The 25,278-nt window shown below is 46.2% G+C and overlaps 1 protein-coding gene across 5 annotated transcripts in view; it reads right to left on the bottom strand.

Moving 5' to 3' along the window:
* Positions 1–25,278, bottom strand: part of ARMH3 (armadillo like helical domain containing 3) — a 791,613-nt gene that overhangs the window by 249,265 nt on the left and 517,070 nt on the right. For all 5 annotated transcript variants that reach the window (XM_029610203.1, XM_029610204.1, XM_029610205.1 and 2 more), the window contains exon 21: positions 17,868–17,950. In XM_029610203.1, the coding sequence (XP_029466063.1) occupies positions 17,868–17,950 (83 nt within the window). The remainder of the gene's footprint in view (positions 1–17,867; positions 17,951–25,278) is intronic.

The following is a 25,278-nucleotide window of genomic DNA, read 5'->3' as shown; positions in this document are numbered from 1 at the left end:
CTTCGATAGTATCGCCGGCATCGACGACAGCATCAGCTGTGACCGCAACGGGAACCGTGGACATCGTAATCCCTCTAGCCCCGATGAACCCGGTGGAATATCGCAGCTAGGACACTCGCGGGCATCGTGGGGCAGACCGAGGGTGATAAACATAGGGAGAAAAGAGGGCTGCAATTCAGTTGGTAACCCGGGGTAACCGATAGTGAGGTGACAGGAACTGACCAGAGAACAGGGCATAGTACTCACCGAGCATCGATGAAATGTACGCGAAGGGAGACCTGTGTGGGGAAATTATTTGTGAAGTAAAACTTCAAGTGTTTCCGTGCTCCTAAACATGAGGCAAGCTGCAGAAAGGAAAAAAAGAGACTGAAGGGAGACCTCTGTGGACACAGGGATCATGGCATGTTGGGCATGCTCAGTGTGCCAGTCAAACTTTCTAGAAACTTTGACAGAAATGTTTTCCGTGATAGGGCTCCATCCAGTGACGTCACCCATATGTGAGGACTACCATTCTGCCTGTCCTAGGAGAAAACCCCTATACCCATGTGATGTAAGAGGACTTGGAAGGTCAGAGCCAGTGGTGGTCCCACTTCACAAGAGTGGGAGCAGAGAGGAGGCTGGAAACGACAGGCCAGTTAGCCTCACCTCGGTGGTAGGAAAAGTAATGGAGTCGCTGCTGAAAAAAAGAATAGTGAACTATCTACAGTCAGAAGAATTGCTGGACTAGAGGAAGCATGGATTCACCAGGGGAATCCTGTCAGACAAATCTGAATGACTTTTTTGATTGGGTGACTAGGGAATTGGATTGAGGAAGAGCGCTCGATGTCATCTACTTGGATTTCAGCAAAGCTTTTGATACGGTCCCGCACAGGAAGCTTGTGAATAAAATGAGACGCTTAGGAGTGAGTGCCAAGGTTGTGGCCTAGATTGCAAACTGGCTGACGGACAGAAGACAATGTGTGATGGTAAATGGAACTTACTTTGAAGACAGAGCGGTGTTAAGTGGAGTGCCGCAAGGATCGGTGTTGGAACCGGTCCTGTTCAATATCTTTGTGAGCGACATTGCGGATGGGATAGAAGGTAAGGTTTGTCTTTTAATGGATGATACTAAGATCTGCAATAGAGTGGACACGACGGAAGGAGTGGAGAGAATGAGATGGGATTTAAGGAAGCTGGAAGAATGGTTGAAGATATGGCAGCTCAGATTCAATGCCAAGAAGTGCAATCATGCATATGGGGTGTGGAAATCCAAAACAGAACTGTATTTTATTGGGGGGAGGTGAAGGGCTGATGTGCATGAAGCAGGAGAGAGACCTTGGGGTGATAAGTGTCTAATGATCTAAAGTCGGCGAAACAATGTGACAAGGCGATAGCTAAAGCCAGAAGAATGCTGGGCTGCATAGAGAGAGGAATATCTAGTAAGAGAAAGGAAGTGATGATCCCCTTGTACAGGGCCCTTGGTGAGGCCTCACCTGGAGTACTGTGTTCAGTTCTGGAGACCGTATCTCCAAAGGGACAAGGACAGGATGGAGGCAGTCCAGAGAAGGGCGACCAAAAAGGTGGATGGTCTTCATAAAATTACTTATGAGGAGAGATTGAAGAACCTAAATATGTATACCCTGGAGGAGAGAAGGAGCAGAGGTGATATGATACAGACTTTCAGATACTTGAAAGGTTTTAATGATCCATGGTCAACAACAAACCTTTTACGTTGGAAAAAAATCAATAGAACTAGGGGTCATGACTTGAAGCTCCAGGGAGGAAGAACCAATGTCAGAAATTATTTCTTCTTCACGGAAAGGGTGGTGGATGCCTGGAATGCCCTTCCGGAGGAAGTGATGAAAACTAAAACTGTGAAGGACTTCAAAGGGGCATGGGATAAACACTGGATCCATAAAGCCTAGAGGATGGGAATGAAGAGAAGAGCCATGGGGGTGGATTATTGGAGTGGAGGCTACTACCTGGTGATTACTACCCTTACTCAATAAGCCTTCGCAAGGTTAATGCAACTCCAACATTGTTCTCTACTTCAACGGTAAGGGGAAATGTGGAAAAGAGGATTTGCATTCAGACAACATCCAACAAGGACTAACTTCACAATCTGGATAAACAAATAAGCGTGGGGGTAGCTTGCTTTATTACCATAAACCAATTAAGCCTGATACATCACTTTGAATGCATATACAGCAGGGGTGGGCAATTCCAGTCCTCGAGGGCCACAAACCTGTCGAGGTTTTAGGATATCCTAATGAATATGCATGAAATAGATTTGCATACAACGGAGGCAGAGTGCATGCAAATCTCTCTCATGCATATTCATTAGGGATATCCTGAAAAGCAGACTGGTTTGTGGCCCTCGAGGACCGGAACTGCCCACCCCTGATATACAACGTTGCTCTCTGTTTCAACGGCAGGGGGGAAATGTGGAAAACAGGATTTACATTCAGACAACATCCAACAAGGCAATGATCTGTGCAGACTGGGTAAACAAGCATCAGGGTAACTTGCTTGATGCGGCGGTTACTATTCTTAACCATTAAGCCTTATGCTCACATTTGATGCAACTTCAACATTACTCTCTGCAACAATGGCAGAGGATGGCAGGAAACTTGAATCAGTTACCAACAAAGGTCCTGAAATTGGTGGTTGATGAAACAGATACGTATGGGAAAATAGGTGTGGGAGTTTGCTGGGCAAACTGGATGGGCCGATTGGTCTTTTTCTGCCATCATTTCTATGTTTCTATATGTAGAACAGGGATGAAGGTGTGCAGGTGTCTCTTCTTGCAGAATACATTTTTTTGGGGGGGGGGGGGGGGGAGGGGGGGTCTATTCCTTCACAGAGACAGAACCTAAAGAAGTGATATCCCTTGGGCTAGGAGCCTGAAAGGGGAAAGAAGTTCCAGAGCCCAGGAAGGGTAGAGTACTGGGTCTCCAGACTTTTTGGAAGAAGTGTTCCTGAGGAGACCCAAGAGAAGGAAATTCTACAGAATCTTGAATTAGTATATGAGGGAACCCTAAGGAAGAACAGTTTGCCTGGGAAAATCCATAGAGTGTTGGTTAAGCCAACAAGTCAGCCAGAAGCTCACTAAAGAGAAAGAAAGGAGCTGAGATGATCTGTAATACCCACAAGGTAACTGGAGGGCCCAGGGTGGAAGGGTACATTCCCCTTTGTAAGAAGGAGAATATGAAAGAGGCTGAGACCTATTTTTTGTATTTTTAGATTTTTGTGTATGGTGTGGTGCACTAACAACTGAAGTAATGTTCTCTGGATTTTATATTTTTCCTGCCACTAATTTCAGTAAAGACTTTTTAGGTATTTTTCAAAGGAATTACACATGTAAATGTAACATATGATTGTAGCAAGTTTCAAAAGTCCACTTACATGCATAAAGTCCATTTACACATGTAAAACCCAGTTTTAAGCATTTAAATTCTTATGAAAATTACCCCCCTTTATTTTGAGCAACAGAACTGGAGAGAAGAGTGATTTTTAGTGTGACTGACTGGTTTGCAGAAGAGACCTAGAGTGAAAGGAAAACCTAACGGAATTTTTTTCCCCTATCCAAGAAGCCCAGGAATTCTTGGAAATTTGTGTGGTCCGTGCCCAATTGCTGACTGGGATGGGGGCTATACATAGTTTTAGGAAATACTATAGCCATAGATAGATAATTTGACAAGCACAGTGAGGGTAATTTTAGAACAGCACATATAGGACTGAAGTCTACATACAGAAAATACAAACAGACTTCATCCTGAAATTTGAAAGTGGACCTGCACGCGCAACTCCACTTTGAAAATTGATGGCTTTAAGCAGAATCCTGCTTGGGAACAGGTGTAAATATATAGGCATGGATTTACATACATACTTTCGCAAATCAAAAGTATGCATGGAAATGGTTTTCCCACCCCCGGAATGCTTCTTTCAAGTGCATATAAAATTGCTTCCACTTGTACTTTTATGCACATGATTCCCACCCCTCCCCCTCCCCCGGGAGTATTTTCAAAAAAGCAAAATGTTGCTTATCTGTAACAGGTGTTCTCACAGGACAGCAGGATGTTAGTCCTCACATATGGGTGACATCACAGGATGGAGCCCAATCACGGAACACTTTTGTCAAAGTTTCTAGAACTTTGAGTGGCACCTACTGGGCATGTCCAGCATGGCACTAACCCTGCAGCCAGCAGGGGTCCTCCTTCAGTCTTGTTTGAAAGCTAAAGTAAGGGCCAAAAATAAAAATAAGTAAACGTAATGAACCCAACACTGCGGGGTGGCGGGCGGGTTTCGTGAGGACTAACATCCTGCTGTTCTGTGAGAACACCTGATACAGGTAAGCAACATTTTGCTTTCTCACAGGTCAAGCAGGATGGTAGTCCTCACATATGGGTGAGTACCGAGCTGAAGATGCCCGGACATGCACCAAATGTACCCAAAGACGTGCAACAGGCACAACAACTGGGGTGGAATTTGGTAGAGGGCATCCTGAACCCTAATGGGTAGGCAAAAGGGTGTTGGTACATCAAGTTGCAAAAAGGTTGCACAAGACAGATTGGCCAAAGATGGAATCTTGTCTTACAGCCTTGTCTAGACAATAATGGGCTGTAAAGGTATGGAGAAAACTCCAGATAGCAGCCCTACAAATATCAGGAAGGGGCACCGAGTGAAGGTGCGCTACAGAAGTTGCCATGACCCTGACCGAGTGTGCTTTAACACGGTCCTGAAGTGGAATGCCTGCTTGCTGATAGCAAAAGGAAATGCAGTCCATTAGCCAGGAGGAGAGAGTCTGCTTACCCATAGGTTGACCCAATCTGATGGAAGCAAAGGAAACAAACAATTGATTACTTTGCCTGTGGGCAGCTGTACGGTCTAGGTAGAATGCTAGAGCCCGTTTGCAGTCGAGGATATGCAAAGCCTGCTCTCCTGGATTAGAATGGGGCCTGGGAAAGAAGGTGGGTAGTATAATGGATTGATTAATGTGAAACTCCGATACTACCTTAGGTAAGAACTTAGGGTGAGTGCGGAGCGCTGCCCGATCCTGCAGAAGTTTAATGTAAGGCGGATAGGTAACTAGGGCCTGTAACTCACCAATTCTGCAAGCAGATGTTATAGCCAATAGGAATATCACTTTCCATGTGAGAAAGTGAAGATCACAGGATTGGAGAGGCTCGAATGGTGGTTTCATGAGCCGACCCAAAACCAGATTGAGGTCTCAAGAAGGGGCCGGAGGATGCAGTGGAGGCTTGAGGTGAAGCAAGCCTTTCAGAAAATGTGTTACGAGGGGTTGTACCGAAATAGGAACGTCCCCGACACCTTTATGGAAGGCAGCCACCGCACTGACATGCATTCTGATGGAAGAAGTTTTTAGACCTGATTCTGACACGTGCCAGAGATAGTCTAGAAACTTCATAGTGGAACAGGTAAAGGGATCAAGGGACTGAGAAGAACACCATGATTTAAACCTGTTCCATTTGTAAAGATAAGATTTTCTTGTGGAAGGCTTCCGTGAAGCAATCAGGACAGGGAAAACTGGCTCCAAAAGGTTAGGCTGCAGGATTAACCTTTCAACATCCAGGACTTCAGGGACAAGGCCTGAAGATTGGGGTGGCATAGGCACCCGTTGTTCTGCATGATCAGAAGCGGGTCCTTCCTCAGGGGAATGTGCCTGCGAATGGAGAGGTCCTGAAGAATCCGAAACCACACTTGACGTGGCCAGTGAGGTGCTATCAGGATCATGCTTCCCTTGTTCTGACGTAGCTTCACGAGAGTCTTCAAGAGAAGTGGAAATGGAGGGAATGCATATAGGAGACCGGCGTCCCATGAGAGGGAGAATGCATCTCTTGGCTGTGAGTGTTGGCTGCGAGTAAGAGAGCAATAGTTCTCTACTTTGCGGTTTTGAGGTGACGCAAAGAGGTCTATGTGAGGGTAACCCCAACTTTGGAATATCGAGTCCGCTACTGTGGGGTTGAGAGACCACTCGTGTGGTCGAAAGGTGCGACTCAGCTTGTCTGCCAACACACTGTCCACTCCCAGCAAGTAGGTGGCCCTAAGGTACATCGAGTGGGAGAGGGCCTCCGCCCATATCTGCGCAGCCTCCTCCGTTTTGGCGACCCCCGGGCGTAAAGCTGTTCCATCTGCATAAGTTTATGAAAATGAATCCGCCATGTCCAAAAAGAGGGCGGCTCCTCATCGCACCAATGGAGAAGCAACACCTTTTTCCCCACCAGTCCAGCCTTTTTAAGCAAATTCCGGAAACCCGGGGGCGCACCAAGTGGGAAGTGACACAGTGAAACAGCCAAAGATATGGAGAGAATGGCAGGCGCACCCCTCCCAATGATTCCAAATATTCCCCAATGCAATGCCAATACCGTTGCAACGGGGGACACTCCCAGAAAACATGAGACAGAGTCCCCTTCTGCTTCCCACAGCACACACACCCAGCAGCCTGAGCAAGACCAGCCTTAAAGGCAATATGGGGCGAAACATAGGTCCTATGTAAAAATTTTAAATGCATTTCCCTAAAGTACATGTTTCCAGTGATAGTAAGAATACTTCTCACACTGGACTTAAAAATAGGGAGTGTTAGAACAAAAACGCCATCTCGAGTCCAGTGGTCCACAGGGACTTGATAAAAATCGCTAGAAAGCCTACGGTGGAACCGCTTATAGTAAATCGAGAGGGACAGCTCTGCAGACTGGTCAAAATGAAAAAACTCATTTAAAGATTTAAAGGCTGCTAAGTGCAGGGCCCGGGAACCCAAGGACTTGAAATAATGAGTGAGCTGCGCATATCCAAAAAGGTGAGACCCAGGAAGATCATATAGTTCTTGCAGACGATCAAACGGCAGGAGACTGCCATCCTCCTCCATAGCATGGCCCAGATATAAGATACCTTTTTGATACCACTGCCGAAAGTGGGCTGTCGTGTACCCGGGGGTAAAATCCAAGTTGTCACGAATGGGTAGCAATAACGTACAGTGGCGGGGAACCCCTAATTGACGTGTCAGACGGACCCATGTTTTCCTGATTGGCGCGATGAGCGGATGAGTAATCAACCCTGGGGGAATGTCAGGACTTTGGCTCATAAGAATATAAGGTAAGGCCAGAGGCCTGGTCAAGGTGGCTTCAGCCACATAATTAATATAAGCAGATTTCCCAAGAAGCCAGCCCCAGAGTATACGGAAACTGGCCGCCAGCCCATAAGTATAAAGGTTCGGAACTCTCAAACCACCGCTATGCCAAGGATACCGTAACCATGACAATGGAATCCTGGCCTTCTTCCCCGCCAGATGAATCGTCGAAGTAACTGATCTATGCGTTTCAAATGGCTGGCGGAAAGTAACAAAGGGAAATTTTGGAAAACATACAGCCACTTGGGCAGTATCACCATTTTAAACAGATTAACCCGCCCAGCTAGAGAGAGCGGCAAGGTGTGCCAAGTGCTCAGTTTTTCCTGAGTAATATGTAACAACCGAATTATGTTAAGGTGATAAATTTGGGATAAATCATTCGCCAGGAAGATCCCCAAATACTTAAGAGAACCTGGCGCCCACTGAAGAGGAAAGGGCTCCCCCCAACGCTCCTTAAGTGAATCTGGAAAAGCCAGGGCCTCGGACTTGTCCCAATTAATACGCATGCCAGACAAGGTGGCAAAGGTGGTAAACACTTCCAAAAGCATCCGTAGAGACCTATGCGGGGATGTAAGAAATAACAGCACATCGTCAGCGAAGGCTGTATATTTGAAGATCTCTGTCTGTCCCCCACCCTGGAATTGTATACCTCTAATTGCCGGCGTAGCCTGTATAGCCAACAAAAAAGGTTCCAAAACAAGAAGGAAAAGTAAGGGGGATAGCGGGCAACCTTGTCTGGTGCCCCTGGATACCACAAATGAATCAGTCAGTCCCCCATTAACTAATATACGCGCTTCCGGGGTGGCATACAGGAGTTCGACCGCTTGGGAAAAATAACCGCCGAACCCCATTAGTGTTAACACATGAAACATATAGCCCCACTCCACCCTGTCAAAGGCCTTTTCGGCGTCAAGACTCACCACCAAATAAGGATCTCCTACCCTCTGACAGAGCGCCATTGCAGTTACAATTTGACGAATATTGCGTAATGCATATCGTCCTTTGATAAAGCCCACTTGTCCCGATTGTATCAAAGAAGGCAGAACATTCCCCAAACGCTCCGCTAGAATCTTTGCCAGAATCTTATGATCCATATTCAACAAGGAAATGGGCCGATAAGACATAGGCAGTAGCGGGTCCTTTCCTGGCTTAGGTATTAGTGTAATATATGCCTGGTTGCCCCCCGGGGGAAAGTACCCCTGTCCAATCAAGGAATGAAACACCATAGGAAGCAATTTAGAGAGCGGATCAACCAAACATTTATAAAATTCAGAGCCATAGCCATCAGGGCCCGGGGTTTTCAGCTTACTCGCTTTCATAATGACCCGGTGCACTTCTTCCTCCCGAATAGGTTCATTCAAATATTGGGAATATTCCAAAGTCAAGGTCGGAAGTTGAATGCAATCCCCAAAGGCCTCCCATTTGGACGCATCCCAACCCTCTGAGCTATAGAGCTGGGAAAAGTAATCTGTGAAAATTTGGCGGATTTTACCAACATCATGAACTACTTGTTGTGAGTTCTTAATCACAGGGATATGCCGACTCCCTCTAGCCGACTTAATGAGAGACGCCATCAGCTTACCGGACTTTTGCCCAAATTGGAATAGCTGATATCGATAAAACAGTATACTTTTATTTGTACGTTGATGAATAAGGGAATTAATGGCCGTTTGTAACGTTAGGTAATTTTCCCTATTTTCCAAGGAATGTCGACACGCAAGCGCCCGACGCGCTTTGTGAAACTGAGCGTGAGCCGGAGGAGTTGCTGATCTTGAGATTTCTTTCTATGAGCCACATATGAGATAATATCTCCTCTAAGCACTGATTTGGCTGTATGCCAAAAAAGTACTGGATCAACTTTATGTTGGGCATTTGAGTGTTCAAACAACGCCCAGCGCTCTTTTAAATAGGCTTGAAAAGCGACATCCTCCGCTAAAAAATAGGGATATCTCCAGATAAAAGTGGTGTGGGAAGCTAGCGGATTCGTCAGCTCAAGCCAAATTGGGGCGTGATCGGAAACAAGAATATCCTCAATCCCAGCCCCCACCACCTTGCTAAAATGATTAGTACTCAACAACAAATAGTCCAGGCGGGAGTGGGTTGCATGGGCCCTGGAAACATGGGTAAATTCTTTGTCTAGTAGGTGTAGCGTACGCCACACATCAGTGAGATGTAAAGAGTGTTCCAAAAGGGCAAGCCCCTTACTAGGGGACCTTAGAGTCTTAGCAGGGGTGGCCGAATCTAATAAAGGGTCCTTGACTGCATTAAAATCCCCGCCCACAATAAGCATATCATCGATATGCGGTAAAAGGAGTGCACAAAGCTCATGAAAAAAGGAGGCTCGATACACATTGGGGGCATATAAGTTACACAGTATCACCGGCATATGATATAATTCCCCCAAAAGCACAATATATCGACCACTAGGGTCCTTGATTTCCTTAGTAATCTGGAGAGGGAATGACTTCCGAATCAAAATGGCTACGCCAGCCGAGTGAGAATTGGCAGTGGCATAATATACCGAGCCCACCCACCTTTGTTTCAACTTCTCATGCTCAACATCCGACAGATGGGGTCTCCTGCAGGAAGGCCACATCTGTCTTCTTTTTATGCAATAGCTGCAGAATTTTGGTTCTTTTAATGGGAGAATTTATACCTCCTACGTTCCAAGAAACGTAACGAAAACTACTCATGGTCCAGTGTAATCAGTACTAAAATAATGAAAAAAGACATAACCGAGTCACATTGAAGAGGGGACACACCTCCCAGCATAGCGTCCCCCTCATACCTGGACAAGAGAGTAATGGAAGTGTAAGGTAGGTTCCCCCGTGGAACCTAAACATGGTCTCTACCCCTAGTCCCCTACCCTTCCCCCCCACCCCACCCCTCCAAACCCCACCCCTCACACACCCCGTAGCCAATACCCCCAGTCCAAGATCACACCAACCCTAGGCTCAGCCCCCTCCCCCCCACATCCCCAGCCATCCCCGCCAATCACTCTACAAACCCAAATAACCAAGAACATGTAAACTTGCAGAGAAACCATAACAATCAAAATGGTAAGTAGTCCGTGCCAGTCTTGAAAGGTGCGCTCACACTTTGCCACCGGAGAATCTCTGCCCTCTTCGTGGAATTAGTGCCCAAAGCTAACGGCCAACCTGAGGGCTTCTCCCCCTCCTGCCAGGAACAATCGGGTCCAACACAGTCCACTGGTCGCTGTAGCCAGCCAGATGAAAATGTCAGTAGGCCTTGAGCTGTATATAAATACTGCATCAGGGTTCCAGGGCCGCTCCGGGAAACAAAACATCCCACATGGAACTCGGGGTGTCCAAGAAAACCACGTGAGTTCGCCGGGGAACAGAAAGGCGCCTGGGGTGCTCGAGTCGTAGTAGTGCGCACAGCGTACGCAGCCCTCCATCAAGTGACCGACGCTGCAGGCTGGGGCAAGGCTTGAATAAATTGCTGGATTGCTGCTACCTCGGTAAACCAGCGCACCCCCTGGTCTGTTTGGATCCGCAGTTTTGCCGGGTAAACCAGGATCGCACGGATGCCCCTTTGAAAGAGCTGTGAACAATACGGCGCCATCGCCCTGCGCTGTTGAGACACCGCCTGAGAAAAATCCTGAAAAATCAGGACTGGTTGATTCTCATAGCTGGGTTTAGTGCCTTGCTGAAAAGCCTTAATGATAGCAGCCTTGTGGGAGTAATTCAGGATCTTGGCAATTACCACGCTTGGGGCCCAGGCGATGGGCCCGTTCCACCCGCAGGGGCCCCGACAGCCCCGACAGCTTCAACACCTGAGGAAGCCATCCCTCGAGAAAGGTGGGCAGTTGGTAGTCAGGCAAGCTTTCTGGCAGCCCCACTAGGCGAATATTTGCTCGTCGGGAGCGATTTTCAAGGTCTTCAAGTCTGAGGGTCTGCTTACCCAGCTCCGCCTTCAGGGCAGTGATCTCTGCAGTGGCCGCGTGGAGGCCATCTTGGTTTCCCGAGACTCGCGTTTCCAACTCTTCAAAACGGCGATCAAACGCGGCCAGCCCCGAACCGAGCTCCTTCAGCTGCTCTGAAATTTTATTGAACTCCGGGGTAAGTGCCGCAAGAACCGCCGCGGTCAGCTCCGCCGTTGCGGCCGGCGCAGGAGCGCCCTGTTCCTGCATCCCCCCCGGCATTTCCGGGTTGCCGTCCGCCATGCGCGCCTTCTCGCGATCCTTTTCTTTATCCTTTTTGCCCCCACGCGTCACCATCGGAATGGGGCAGCAGCGTATCGTTACCGGCGGGAAGAGTCAGGTCAGGCACAATTTTGGCGGCGGCGGATGGCGAGGGATAAGGACGAAGGCGAGGGCCGAGCGCAGCGACGGGGGATCACATCCTCTCCCGTCAGCAGGTCACGTGATCTCTTTCTATTTAGTAATTTTTATATACCGACATTAGAAAGGCACATCATGCCGGTTCACATATTAACAAAAGCGAGGGAAATACATTATAACAGGGTAAAAGGAAGATGACTGAAGAGAATAACTAAAGCAGAGGTAAGAAAATATAGGAATGTAAACATCGGTTAAATAGATTCAACAACAAATGAAGAGCAACTATATATATATAAATAACTATATCTAGATACAGGAGTGCCACAAGGATCTGCCTTATCTGCCATCCTCTTTAATATTTATCTTCTACCACTATGTCACTTCATCTCCAACCTTGGCATCACATTCTTTCTTTATGCTGACGATATTCAAATACTTATCCCCATAACATCTACCATTGAAGATGCAATTTACCTCACAGTAAAATACCTCAATTCAATCAAAACTTTTCTCAACCAACTAAAATTATGCTTAAATATGAACAAAACCAAATGGATCTTAATAAAAAGAATCTTCTCAACTCATTCTTCTCAAATTCCCTACATTCAAATCGACAACTCCAACATTCAAATGAAAAATCCAATAAAAGACCTTGGCATCTGGATTGATTATGATCTGAGTCTTAAGAATTGTATAGCTTTAAAAACGAGAGAAGGCTTTCATAAACTCCAGATCCTCAAACATCTCAAACCATTACTGTACCCAAATGACTTCAGAACAATTCTTCAAACCCTCATTTTCTCAAGCCTAGATTATTGCAACGCTATTTTCTTAGGACTACCTAAATCCTCCCTAAAACCACTACAATTACTTCAAAATGCTGCTGCACGAGTGCTCACCGGCAAAAGGAAGTTTGATCACATCTCCCCAACCCTAAAAAACCTTCATTGGCTACCAATTTCACAGAGAATTAAATACAAATCCTTATCCATCATACATAATGAAATTTACAAAGACAACAATTCATCTCTGAACAACATGATTGCAATTCATAAATCTCCCTGCCCTTCAAGGTCTTCCGACAAATTACTGCTAATCATTCCTCCTCTCTCATCTGCGAAACTATCCTCTACCAGAAACAGAGCCTTCTCTATAGCTGGTCCAACAGAATGGAACTCTATCCCAGGATACCTAAGTGCCATCAAAGATTCCAAGTCATTCAAAAAAGAACTAAAAACATGGTTGTTTAGACAATCATTCACAGTCTGATATGATCAATGTATATATAAATATCAACCTTCATCTTGAACTCTAATACTCCTTTAATAAGTTTCTTCTAAATTAAACCTTAAACTGTCTCACTCTAACATGTTATTCTCTGCTGCTGCCGAGATGTTATAACTAAGTGTATATTGTGTTATAATTTATAACCTGTTCATTGTATGAAGTTGTTTCACTGTAAACCGGGGTGAAGGCACTCTGCTATACTTCGGTATAAAAAAGAATATAAATAAATAAATAAAAATAAATATTTAGAGGGATAAAATGAGTTCAAACGGCAAATGGTAAGTTACATACTCCAAAGGGGGCAAGGATTAAAGCTATGCAGGGTAGGGAACAGGGAAAAACGGTGTATTATACAATGGCAGTTCTGGAATTCACAAAAGCGTCTATCCTGGACAACTTTAGCCAGGCCCATCACCTTGCAGAAATGGCTGTTGCTGAAACCCTGGAAGCTGTGCCAAAAATGTCATAGGCGGATCTTATCTTATGCTTGCCCGCTTCTAAACCCTTTTGAGCTAGGGCGTGCAATTGGTCTTGAGACTGTTGAGGTAGGGACTCAGCAAAGTCCTGTATTTGTTTAAAGAGGACCCTGTTGTACTGGGTCATATAAAGTTGATAGGAGGCGATGCGGGATATAAGCATAGCCCCTTGAAAGATACGGCGACCTATAGCATCCAGGAATTTTTGTTCCTTTCTTGGAGGATAGGAAGAATGAGGCTTGGATCTTAAAGCTTTCTTTTGGGCTGACTCAACCACCACTGAATGTTGGTTCAATTGGGACTTCTGGAAACCAGGAGTTGACTGGACTAGGTATGTAGTGTCAGCTTTCCGATTGACTGGTGCCACAGAACCAAGATGTTCCCAATTTCTTTTGAGAAGATCCAGGAGGACATCATGGATGGGAATAGATGTTAGTTCTTTAGGAGCATCTAAAAATTGAAGAAGCTCCATCATCTGATGTCTATCATCTTGTTCTGTCTGAAGTTGAAAAGGAACCACTTCAGCCATTTCCTTCACAAAATTAATGAAGGACAAGTCTTCTGGCGGAGAACGCTTCCTGCTTTCAGCAGGAGAGGGTGGCGATGGCAAGTCATCAGTATCCTGGCATGAATTGTCAGTCCAGGTATCGTAGGGATCATCTACAGCACCCCTAGTATCCTTGGAGGTACGAAAAATTGGTATACCTGAAGATCCCGGGTGAGGTACCGAAGGCATCGATGGTGTCACCAGTGGTGGCACCAAGGGCATCGATGGACGGGTTGGTGGCACCGATGGAAACAAAGATGCAATCGGTGAAACCGATGATCTAGGCATCGGAAGGACTCCCGATGGTGGAAGGAATGGTGTTTCTCCTTCTTCTGTCGATGAAAGAGGAATCGGAGAGGAAGGCACCAGGTCCATTGGAGTCGTCGGATCCCTCGGAGGAAAAGCAGCGATCAGCGCTTCCATTCTTGTAACAGTGCTAGCGCTGCTGGAATGGGATCGGCTACCGTTTCAGGCATCGGTACCGGTATCGGCGTCGATAAAACCTTGAAGGCTTGCATCGCTCTGCTGATGGCCTCCTGAATCATCTGATCCAGTTCCTCCCTGAAACCTGGAGCATAGAGCCCCGATGCCGGAGGAGGAGGAGGCGGAGATATAGCCGGAGGGACCACCGTTGGAGGTGGAAGCGCGGCTCCTATCACCGGTCCCGATGAAGGTTGCCTCGGTGACCCTGAACCAGATAGGGATGGTGCCTTTTCTGGATGGGCTTTCTTCGATGGCGGTTCAGACGATGACGACGTCGAGGCCTTGCCTGCGTCGACAGTCTGAGACCTGCAAAGTCGATGCCGATGCTTTTCTCGACGGTCACCTCTGTCCTTTTCATGAGGGGGAACAGAGGGTGTCGATGGCTGTGGAGTCGTCGATGCTGGTCGGAATCCGGCCGGTGCCCGATGATGGTGCAGTACTTATCTCCGTCATGTCTGCAATAACAAAAGCTAATACTAACTGCTGCCTGTGCTTTGTTTCTAAGAATGTATAACCAGATTAGCCTTCGAAGAATAAGCATGAACATCTTCAAAAACAATCTGTGATAAGTAGGAGGAAGTTAAAACAAAAGTCATACAAATTATAAAACATGTTCTTATAAGCAAAAATCCTCTTTTTCCAATTTAGGTCATGCAAGTATTTTGATGATATTTTGAGTCATCATTTGTCAAAATATTTTACATTTATACTGGAATGAAATGGGAAAAGTTGCACAGCATCATGTTCAAAATCCCAGTACTGCTGCTACTGATGTTACTTTGCACAAAGATGGACAAGAATTATATAATTATCAGAAATAAAAAAAGAGCATCTGACTGATTAATTTGGTGCAGGGATTAATCTATGACACTGCAAAAGATACTTCAATGATACTGCCAATGACAGTAATGACTGCTTCTGTCTCCCTGAAATAATTTTCTTTCAGGTCAATGACTTCTTCAAAAGACAGTCAATCAACAATGGCCCGAGAGATAATATGACCTCTATCTAAGTTAGGGCACACATCATTTAGAAGTTGATCAAAACAGGGCAGCAAAAGGCAGAAAATGCAAGAGAAAAAAAAGAGAATAGAAATCTATTTGAAATGTTAATCGCTTTAGCGCAGTGGGCTGAGAACCAGGGAAACTGGGGTTCAAATCACACTTCCCCTCACTGACAATCCTTGTAACTTTAGGCAAGTATATTTATTTAATTATTCATTTAAAAATGCTTAGAATTCATGGATCCTACAGTAATTACCCTCAGTAGAGTACAGTCAGCAAACAAAACAGACAGTCAAATGAAACATCTCAGATACTCTTTTAGATTGTAATCTTTCATTGTACCTGAATTATTAACAATGCTGTAAGCTGCCCAGAGCATTATTTGGAAAGGTGGGCTAAAAATCCAAATTTTTATTTAAAAAAATGTTGTATTATAATTAATAATATATGTAAATTAAATGGAAGGCTTCACAAAATGTTCTCTAAAGTACTTGCTTAAAAGTACAGAGCATTATAAGCTGAGATAGGAATGAAATATAGGTTTTCAGATCTCACAATTCTCTATTCTAAACATTTGCTCATTTTCATTCTGACACATTTAAAAGAGCAATTTACCAACCACTACTTCCCAATCCCTAAAACAAATCAAACAATACCAAGTTGGCACAGCATTCACTCCTCAGCATCTTTTTTTTTCTCACTTCCTTCTGCCGATTCTGCTAACAGCAGAGGATGTCATTGAAAATGTCATATTTAGATTAGTGCAGTCATCCTGCCAGCAGGAGGCACTCGTAGAAGAAAAGGTAATGCAGTAGAAATAGCACATCCTTTCTTAGCCTACTGTCATTTAGAGATGCAGAGGATGCCAGGGGTTTAGATGAGGCTCCTACACTAAGGGATCCCTATGGCAACAGCTTCGGCTCACTAACAGCCCTGGAAAGTATGCACAGAGGAGAAAAATGTCAATACTGCCAAAGGAAGGAAGGGAGAAAAAAGGCAAAAGAATGATATGAAGGAAAAGGCAAGCAGAAAAGGAAACAAGGAAGCACTAGGGTGAAGAATGAAACAAATGCAGAAGGAGAATACAAATGGATAGAAAAATACAAAACAAAGGAAGAGGAAGGAATAAAACCAGGGTAAATCAAGATAGGAGTTTTATTAAAAAACAATGAATTAAAAGAGAATAAAATAGAAAATAAGAGCAGAGTCAGACAGGCCAAAAAAGTTTGAAAAATATTTAATTTTATCATCAATTTAAACTTGCTTCATACTCAATACAACACAAAATTCTTCTTGTGCAGCAATGCTTTGCAAAACTTGAGTAAAAAACTCATGTTCAAAGTCATCTGTATTTTGATATGAAAGTTATAGACAAAAGAGGATTCTGTAAGAAAAAATAAAATCCTACAGCAAATTTAGCAAAGTGCACGAAAAGCATGCATTATTACAGTATGTTTCAAAAATTCATTAAAGGGCTTAGGAAGAAGAAAGCCTTTAATGAATAGTGTTTGTTTAGTGTTAACATGAGCTTGTGGTACAAAACTCTTTGCACTGCAAAACTCTTTGCACCTCTAGATGTGTACTTACAGTTTTGTGTTAATAGCTGTGTTAATGCAGATATGCACATTAACCTAAGATGTGCTATATTTACATTAGCTGCTTTGCATGATTTAGAATTTTAGCAGCTTATTTAAATATTTTATAAGTTAATAGAAAAAGCTGTCCATTAGCATTAACACAAACCCATTAACATATTTTAATATATGTTCATTTCCTATATTATTGCTAAGGTACTTCAGTAAATAGGGCTCTTAGTGATGCCCAGAAAATCTTTAGCTTAATCAGACTTTAATTAATTTTCTTTTGTGCATACTGGCTGGCTCTAACATTTCAGGTTTTCTGTTGTGAAGACAACAATGCAATACAAAATATGGGTGGGGCTATTTTCAGACTGTCAATTTACCTCGATAAATCAATATTTCATTCCCATCTCAGCAATTCTCTGTGATTTTTAAGCAAGTACTTTAAATAACATTTTCTGAAGAGTTACATTTACAGGGATTCACTTAGGTATTTTGGCTGTCTGAAAATTGCCCAGCTCTTATCTGACTAAAAGTATGAATGGAGATTGACAACATACACCCTTTTAGCCTGGTAAAAAGTAGGCAGGCCTGGGGACAAGTTTAGGTCAGGGAGGGCAATAGCATCATAGGTTACATTTTCAAAAATGTGATTATTTTCAAGGGAAAAGGCACCCGCAGAATAAGCAGGTGCAAATCTCTGTAGGTCCTTTTTTTCCTGGGGAAATTTTCAAAGGGTTTGCTTCTATTTTCCCTTTGATTACTGCTGCAAAGCCCTAGGGTAAAAGTACCTTCTGACTTTGCACCAATGCAGGCAGTTTGAAAAATTACCCCATGATATCAAACTAAAATCATTTTACCATTGGCTTAAAGTTTTTCCATTTTTTCCATTTTCTAGTCTGAGACATTCTACATTCAAATTTTTTTATTTTATGTAGAGCTGAAGGGAGGGTGGGAGTGTGCAATTCAATAAACTATTCCTTCCAATATAATTCCACTTACAAATTGTATTACCAGGTTTACTTTATGCTAAAACAAATTTCAGTTTTCTTTATACTTACCATAAGGGCTAAAGTGAAGATGTTATGTTTTGCCAATAACACGGTCTCATTAGACATAAGAAACTTCAACAGATTTATCAAAGCTGGAAAAGAACAAAACAGAGATGATATTTCTGCAGGAAGGGAATTAGAATGCAGTGTTCTTCACACACAGTGAGTCTGTGAAATGATCTACCGAAGAATGTGGTAGAAAACACATTACGCCTGCATTCAAATAGGGCCGGATAGATTTCTTAAGGCAAGAAATATGAAGCAAGGTACATTCACACAGTATTCAGTACAATTAAGAAAATCTTATAAATGGCTTCACTACCTCCATTTGCAGTCATTATTGTGATTTTAGAATGCAGAGTTTATCTACCTAATTCACCATAAACAGCAGCAAAATAAATCAGCACAGTTGGTTAAACAGTCAAAATCTTCAAATCACAGTGGGGGGAAAGACTGGAGGAGGAGTGTAGAAGTACCTGCCCGGAGTCTGGAAGAACTGTGGCACTTGTAGCATTGCTGGCTAATGCTTTGCTCCAGGTCCCCCTCCCCTGCCCGTCATGATGTCATTTGTTTGTAGCACCCTTGAAGTTCATAAGTGCGGATGCAGCGGCATGTGATTCAGGAGAGAGATTGGAGGTGAAGAGAAAGAAGGAGGGAGCGCCGAGGTACCTGCCCAGAGTCTGGAAGAACTGTGGTACTTGTTACGTTGCTGGCTAATGCTCTGCTCCGCGTCCCCCTCCCCCACTGTTGTAATGTCATCAGTTTGCATCGTCCTTCAAGTTAATAAGCACGGATGCAGTGGTGCACAGCTTCTGGGGCACAGCCGAAGCCATATGCCAAAGGGGTGTGCCATTTATGTCCGATGGGGAAAAAGAGAAAAATTAAGATCCAGACCTCCTCTCCTGCATCTGGTGTTATTCGAGGACCAATGGATAATCATATAAGGCGATTGCGTGAGTTGCATTTACTGGACAGTAGTACTGAAACTCATCTCTTGAGGTTTTGTTAAGTCCAGGCAGTGTCCAGGCTCCCCTTCAACATTCAGGACAGTCTATGGCCCCTGAATTTCAACCTGATTCCTTTTTGGGTGGACCTGCCTCAACAGCTGGTAATGTCGAACAAGTTGTTACCACAAATGTAGATTTTTCTTTGAGTACAGTTGAATGTTTGGATGGATCCTCTCAATGCAGTACAGTGAAGTCCTCTACCAATTATATCTTGCTCAGTGAGTGACTATAGAAATATGTTACATTGAAAGATATTTCGAAGATGTTTGCCAAGCTGGACCAAACCCTGACCCAGACTGTCAGCTCTCTGATTTCTTTATTGAAACCAGGGCTAAATTTGAGGAGCAGGATTAACATTTAAGTTCTTTAGGGAATATTATAACTACATTGAATGCCACTATATTATCTGTGAAAAATGCTGGGGCTTCTTCTATAAAAAAAATAATTGTTCACAAACATCTGGAAGCTTTAGAGAATTTGTGATCAAAGAATCTTTGGTTTTTGAACTTTCCAGTTATGAGACTCTTGTCTCCTATTGAAATGTTCAAAAAGTATCTTAAGAAGATTCTACGCGCTGAAGACAATCAACTTCTTAGTATTTAAAAAATCTGTTATCTACCTAAGCAAAGAGTTTTAAATATGGAAGATGGAGTATTATCTTCTGAACAGGTTAGTCCTAACATAATCATCTTTTTTGGAAGCCTCTATAGATATAGTGCCTACTAGGACTACTTTAGTAGTATCCTTCAATTTAGAGAAAGAAAGGGATGTGGTTTTCCAAAAGTATTGCCAGAATAAGGATTTCTCTTTTTGTGAAATAAAATACATGTTTTCCTGATGTCTATAGAGAAATGCAAGAAAGGAGGAGGCAATTTCTGTCCTTGAAGCAGAAGGTGTTATCCCTAAGGGCAACTTTTTTCCTAAAATTCTCTTGCAAGTGTCCGATTTCTTTCCAAAATAACAAATTTGTATTTTACAATCTACAACATTTGGAAACCTTCATTTCTGATAAGAGCTAGAAATATATCTGGTATGAATAAAGGGAAGAGTAGATGTTAGTTAATCTACCCATAACTCTCCTATATCGCTATTTCTTTTATTTGTGTAATTTTTTTTTCTGGTTTATTCTCCCCTTGGAAATGTGGACTTGCACATGAATATATTAATAGATAGCTTAAGATTCTGATAATTTCCTTTCGGTTTGTGATGAATATGCTTATGTTTTTCTTAAAGTTTCTGAAAGATTTATGAAAATTTAATAAAAATTAAATTTTAAAAAAACTTCAACCACAGGAGCTTCACGGGGTACACCTTGTTCAACAGGTTAAACCCTATTTACTTTAACTTAATTTTAAAATTTTGAAACAATGAAATAACAGATATGATGCAAAAAAACCCAACCCCAAAACCCCAAACCAGTGTGAGCTGTCACAGGTTTTATCTTTCAACTATCTCTTTGGCTGCAGGTGGCTCCTTTCAATAAAAAAAAATAGTAAAAGTAAGCACACACAAGAACAATTTGATGTGTCATTTTTTATATCATTGTTAATGCTGAGGGAAAACAGATTTAATGAGAGGGAGGTAACTAATTCCAATCTTCAGGAAACACAAATGGGTCCAATTTTGAGGAATACCTAAAATAAATATTTATGTAGGAGTAAAACATTATTCCCTGTACGTACCAGGATCAGTCCAGACAGCTGGGTTATGCCTCCCCTCCAGCAGATGGAGTCAGAGAGAAAACTGAAAGCACACCCTAGATATACTGGTGTGCCACCTGCGATCCCTCAGTATATTCTCTGACTCCAGCAGATTGAGAGGCATAACCTGCGGTCCTGGTCTGGTCAGTTTATCGGTACTGGGAAACATTTAAAAAAAAAAAAAAAAGGACAAAATCAATTGGTTTCTTCCCTCCTATCGTTTGTCTGTCTGTGTTTTTAGTGTCTGGCGCAGCGCGGTTGGAGCTCATTGTGGGCAGGCAGGAGGGCAGTGTCCTCCTTAATTTCCCGGATTACAGTGTCCTTGAAACTGGGGGAGAGCTTACCGGTGGGCCGGTCACCCTCCCCCCAATTCCAGGGGATTCAGCCCTGAAGGGGGTTTGCAAAAAAAAAAAAAAAAAAGAAATTAAAAGTTTTTTTAACTTGGGCTAGCTGAGCCACTTAAGTCCTGTTGGGGACAGGCAGTGAGCTATTTTTTTCCCTTAACCCCGGCCTGCCAGCGTTTTCTTGGACCCGGAGGGGGTGGCTAGTTCACCCGGCGCGCTGTATCTGTGAGGCTCTTTCCTCACCTTGCTTTTGGCGCCGTTTTTGTGTTGCAGCTCCGTTCTCTTCTCTGATGCCGCGGTCGTCGCTCTGCGTGTCCTGTGGGGGGGCGGGGGCGCGACTCTCCCGAGAGGGTCTCTGTCCCCGATGTTTTCCCGGGGACGAGGGATCCTCTCGGGGGCCGAGCGCTGCCCGCAGCAGGTCTCCTCTCCCCTCTCCGTCCCGGCATCGCAGCGCTGCAGGCAGTTGTGCTCCGGCCCCTCCTCCCTCGGGGAGGAGTGCGGCGGCCATCTTGGCCACGAGGCAGGCTGAGTCGTCAGCGTCGGAGGAGGAGGAAATCTCCCCTCCTCCCTCTCCTGGTGCACAGAGCGCTCGCTTCCAGCCCAATTTGGGGACTCCTCGAGCCCCCCCCTCTATAGATGCCCCGAAGAAAGGTTTGAAAAGGGCGGTCCCCTTTTCTTCTGATTTTGTGCTCCTAATGCACAAAGCCTTTTTGCAGGCAGAATCCGGCTGGGAGGCAGAGGCGCCCGCTCCCCCGAAGGTCCCCAGGACCACTGCCTTGCCCCAGGGGACCCCGACAGGCGCGGGGTCCTCCGGGGGCCAGGGTCCCAGTCCGCGGGGGGGGGGGGGGGGGGAGCTGAGGACCCGGAGGACTCAGGAGCCGTGCCGGAGTCCCCGGGTGCTCCGGACTTGCTGACGGCGGATACTCAGGGGGCCGTAGAAGGGGATGATCCCCAGGTGCTCCGTTTGTTTGGAAAGGAGGAATTAAGCTCCCTTATTCTCCACGTGTTACAGGAGCTAGAGTTAACGACTCCGCCGCAGGAGGCGGACACGTCTACAGGGGATATTGCAATGGCAGGGATTAGAGCTCCCCCGCAGACCTTTCCCTTTCACCACAAGGTCTTACAGATCGTTTCAAAGGAATGGGACCTCCCAGAGGCGTCCCTGCGGGTGAATCGGGCCATGGAAAGGCTATATCCCTTACCCAAGGAGTCATTGGAGCTCTTGAAGACGCCCGCGGTAGATTCGGCTGTCACGGCTGTGGTGAAGCATACGACTATCCCTGTGACGGGGGTATAGCGTTGAAGGACCTCCAAGACCGCAAGCTTGAGGTCTTGGTAAAGCGTATTTTTGACGTGGCGGCTCTGGGGGTCCGAGCGGCGGCTTGCAGCAGCCTTGTGCAGAGGGCCAACATCCGCTGGGTTCAGCAGCTGCTGACCATGCAGGAGCTCCCTCCGGGAGAGGCTGAACAGGCAAATTGTGTTGAGGCGGCGGTCGCTTATACTGCGGATGCCCTGTATGACTTGTTGCGCACATCGGCTCGCATTATGTCCTCGGCGGTCTCAGCCAGGAGGTTGCTGTGGCTCCGTCGTTGGTCGGCGGATGCCAACTCCAAGGCGAGATTAGGTTCCTTCCCCTTTAAGGGCAAGTTGCTGTTCGGCGAGGAGCTGGATCAGCTCATTAAGGACCTGGGTGACAACAAAGTTTACAAGTTGCCTGAGGATAAGCCTCGGCAACTTCGGTCGTTTGGTAACGCTAGGGCTCGCTTTCGGGGGCAACGGCGTTTCCGTGGGGGAAGAGGGGGTTCCCTTCCCCAGCGGCAGCAGGCGACAAGATCCCAGGCCTGGTCTTCTTCTTCCTTTCGCGGCAGGAGGCCTCTACGCGGAGGCTCTTCCCAAGGCTTTCCTGCCATCAAGCCCGCACAATGAAGGTGCGCGGGCCCACTCCTCCGTTCCCGTTATCGGGGGTCGGCTGTCCCGGTTCTGGGAGGAGTGGGTCAAGATCACTTCGGATCAATGGGTCCTCGACGTGGTTCGGTACGGCTACGAGTTGGATTTTGTACGTCCCCCCCGGGATCTCTTTCTGGTATCGCCTTGCGGCCCGGTAGAAAAACAGGTAGCTATCGCCCAAACGGTCGCCCATCTACAGGCTCTGGGGGCGGTGGTTCTGGTTCCGCGGGACCAGCTACGGACGGGTTGGTATTCCATATACTTCCTGGTTCCCAAGAAGGAGGGCACCTTCCGACCCATTCTGGATCTCAAAGGAGTAAACAAGGCGTTGCGTGTGCCCCGCTTCCGGATGGAGACCCTCCGGTCTGTTATTGCGGCCGTCCACAAAGGAGAATTCTTGGCTTCTTTAGACCTGACAGAGGCCTATCTTCACATCGGAATAAGAGAACGGCATCAACGGTACTTGAGGTTCATGGTGATGGGGGACCACTACCAGTTTTGCGCCCTCCCCTTCGGGTTGGCCACCGCGCCGAGGGTGTTCACCAAAGTTCTCGTGGTGGTAGCGGCTTCCCTCCGCCGTCAAGGCGTCCTTGTGCATCCCTATCTCGACGATTGACTCATTCGAGCAAAGTCGCAGGCGGCTTGCACCCGGGCGGTCTCCTTAGTGGTGCACCAGCTGCAGGAGTTGGGTTGGGTAGTCAACTTCACGAAGAGCAGACTCGAGCCGACCCAACAGCTGGAGTTCCTGGGAGCTCGATTCGACACCTTGGTGGGCAAGGTTTTTCTTCCGCAGCAACGCATGCTCAATCTCATGACTCAGGTACGGCGCCTGTTGGAGCTCGAGATTCCCACGGTCTGGGATTATTTACAAGTCATTGGTCATATGGTGTCTACTATGGAAATGGTACAATGGGCTTTTGCGCATATGCGTCCGTTACAAAGAGCACTTCTATCTCGCTGGGATCCCCGCTCGGAGGAGTACGGGATAGAATTGCCTTTGCTGGAGCCGGCTTGCTCCAGTCTCTCTTGGTGGCTGACTCCAGACAATCTCCTACAGGGGTGGACCTCGAACCCCCGCCTTGGTTGGTGGTGACAACGGATGCCAGCCTGTCGGGCTGGGGAGCGGTCTGCCAGTCCCGTGCAGTCCAGGGCACCTGGGTCAGCACTCCAAGCGACTTGGTCCATCAACCGATTGGAGACCAGAGCGGTCCGCCTGGCCTTGCGTTGTCTCCTTCCACTGGTACGCGGACGAGCAGTAAGAGTTCTGTCGGACAATGCGACCACAGTGGCGTACATAAATCGACAAGGAGGCACAAAAAGCAGGGCGGTAGCGACCGAGGCGGCGCTGTTGATGTCCTGGGCGGAAAGGCACATAGAGCGTCTCGCGGCCACCCACATTGCCGGCGTGGACAACGTTCAAGCGGATTACCTCAGCCGGCAGCACCTAGATCCAGGAGAATGGGAGATCTCGTTGGAGGCGATGGCTCTCATCGCGCGGCGTTGGGGGACTCCGCGCTTGGACCTCATGGCGACCCGTCAAAATGCAAAGGCGGTTCGCTTCTTCAGTCGGAGGAGAGAGCACGCGTCAGAAGGGGTGGACGCGCTAGCACTTCCGTGGCCTCGTCACATTCTTCTTTATGTGTTCCCTCCGTGGCCTCTGGTAGGGAAAGTGCTAAGACGCATAGAGTCCCATCACGGTCCGGTGATCCTCGTGGCTACGGAATGGCTGCGGCGTCCGTGGTTCGAGGATCTGGTCAACTTGGCAGTCGACGGCCCACTACGCCTCGGTCATCTTCCCAATCTTCTTCGTCAGGGTCCAGTATTTTTCGATCTGGCGGATCGTTTTTGTCTGGCGGCTTGGCTTATGAAAGGAAGCAGTTGAAGAAGAGAGGGTTTTCGGACGCGGTGGTGTCTACTCTCCTTCGGGCCCGTCGGTCGTCCACTACGCTCGCCTACGCGAGGGTTTGGAAGGTTTTCCATGATTGGTGTGACACGGTGGGTACTTCGGCCAGACGTTCGTCCGTGGCGGATATCCTTATGTTCTTACAGGATGGATTGAAGAAGGGGTTAGCGTATAATTCGCTACGAGTTCAGGTGGCGGCTTTGGGCTGCTTGCGAGGTAAGGTCGAAGGTTCTTCCCTTGCGAGTCATCCAGATGTGGCACGTTTTTTGCGAGGGGTTAGAAACTTGCGTCCTCCCGTCAGGCTTCCCTGTCCGTCTTGGAACTTGAACTTGGTACTCCGTGGCTTGTGTGCGGCTCCGTTTGAACCTATTAAGGCGGCTTCCTTGAAGGATCTGACTCTCAAGGCTGTCTTCCTTGTGGCCATTTCCTCGGCTCGTCGGGTGTCGGAGCTTCAGGCTCTCTCTTGCAGGGAACCGTTTTTGCGCATTTCGGCGTCAGGGGTTTCCCTACGAACTGTTC

The sequence above is a fragment of the Rhinatrema bivittatum genome, chromosome 7 (genome assembly GCF_901001135.1).
Source record: "Rhinatrema bivittatum chromosome 7, aRhiBiv1.1, whole genome shotgun sequence".
Lineage (NCBI taxonomy): Eukaryota > Metazoa > Chordata > Amphibia > Gymnophiona > Rhinatrematidae > Rhinatrema > Rhinatrema bivittatum.
This window is presented reverse-complemented; position numbering and strand designations above follow the sequence as displayed.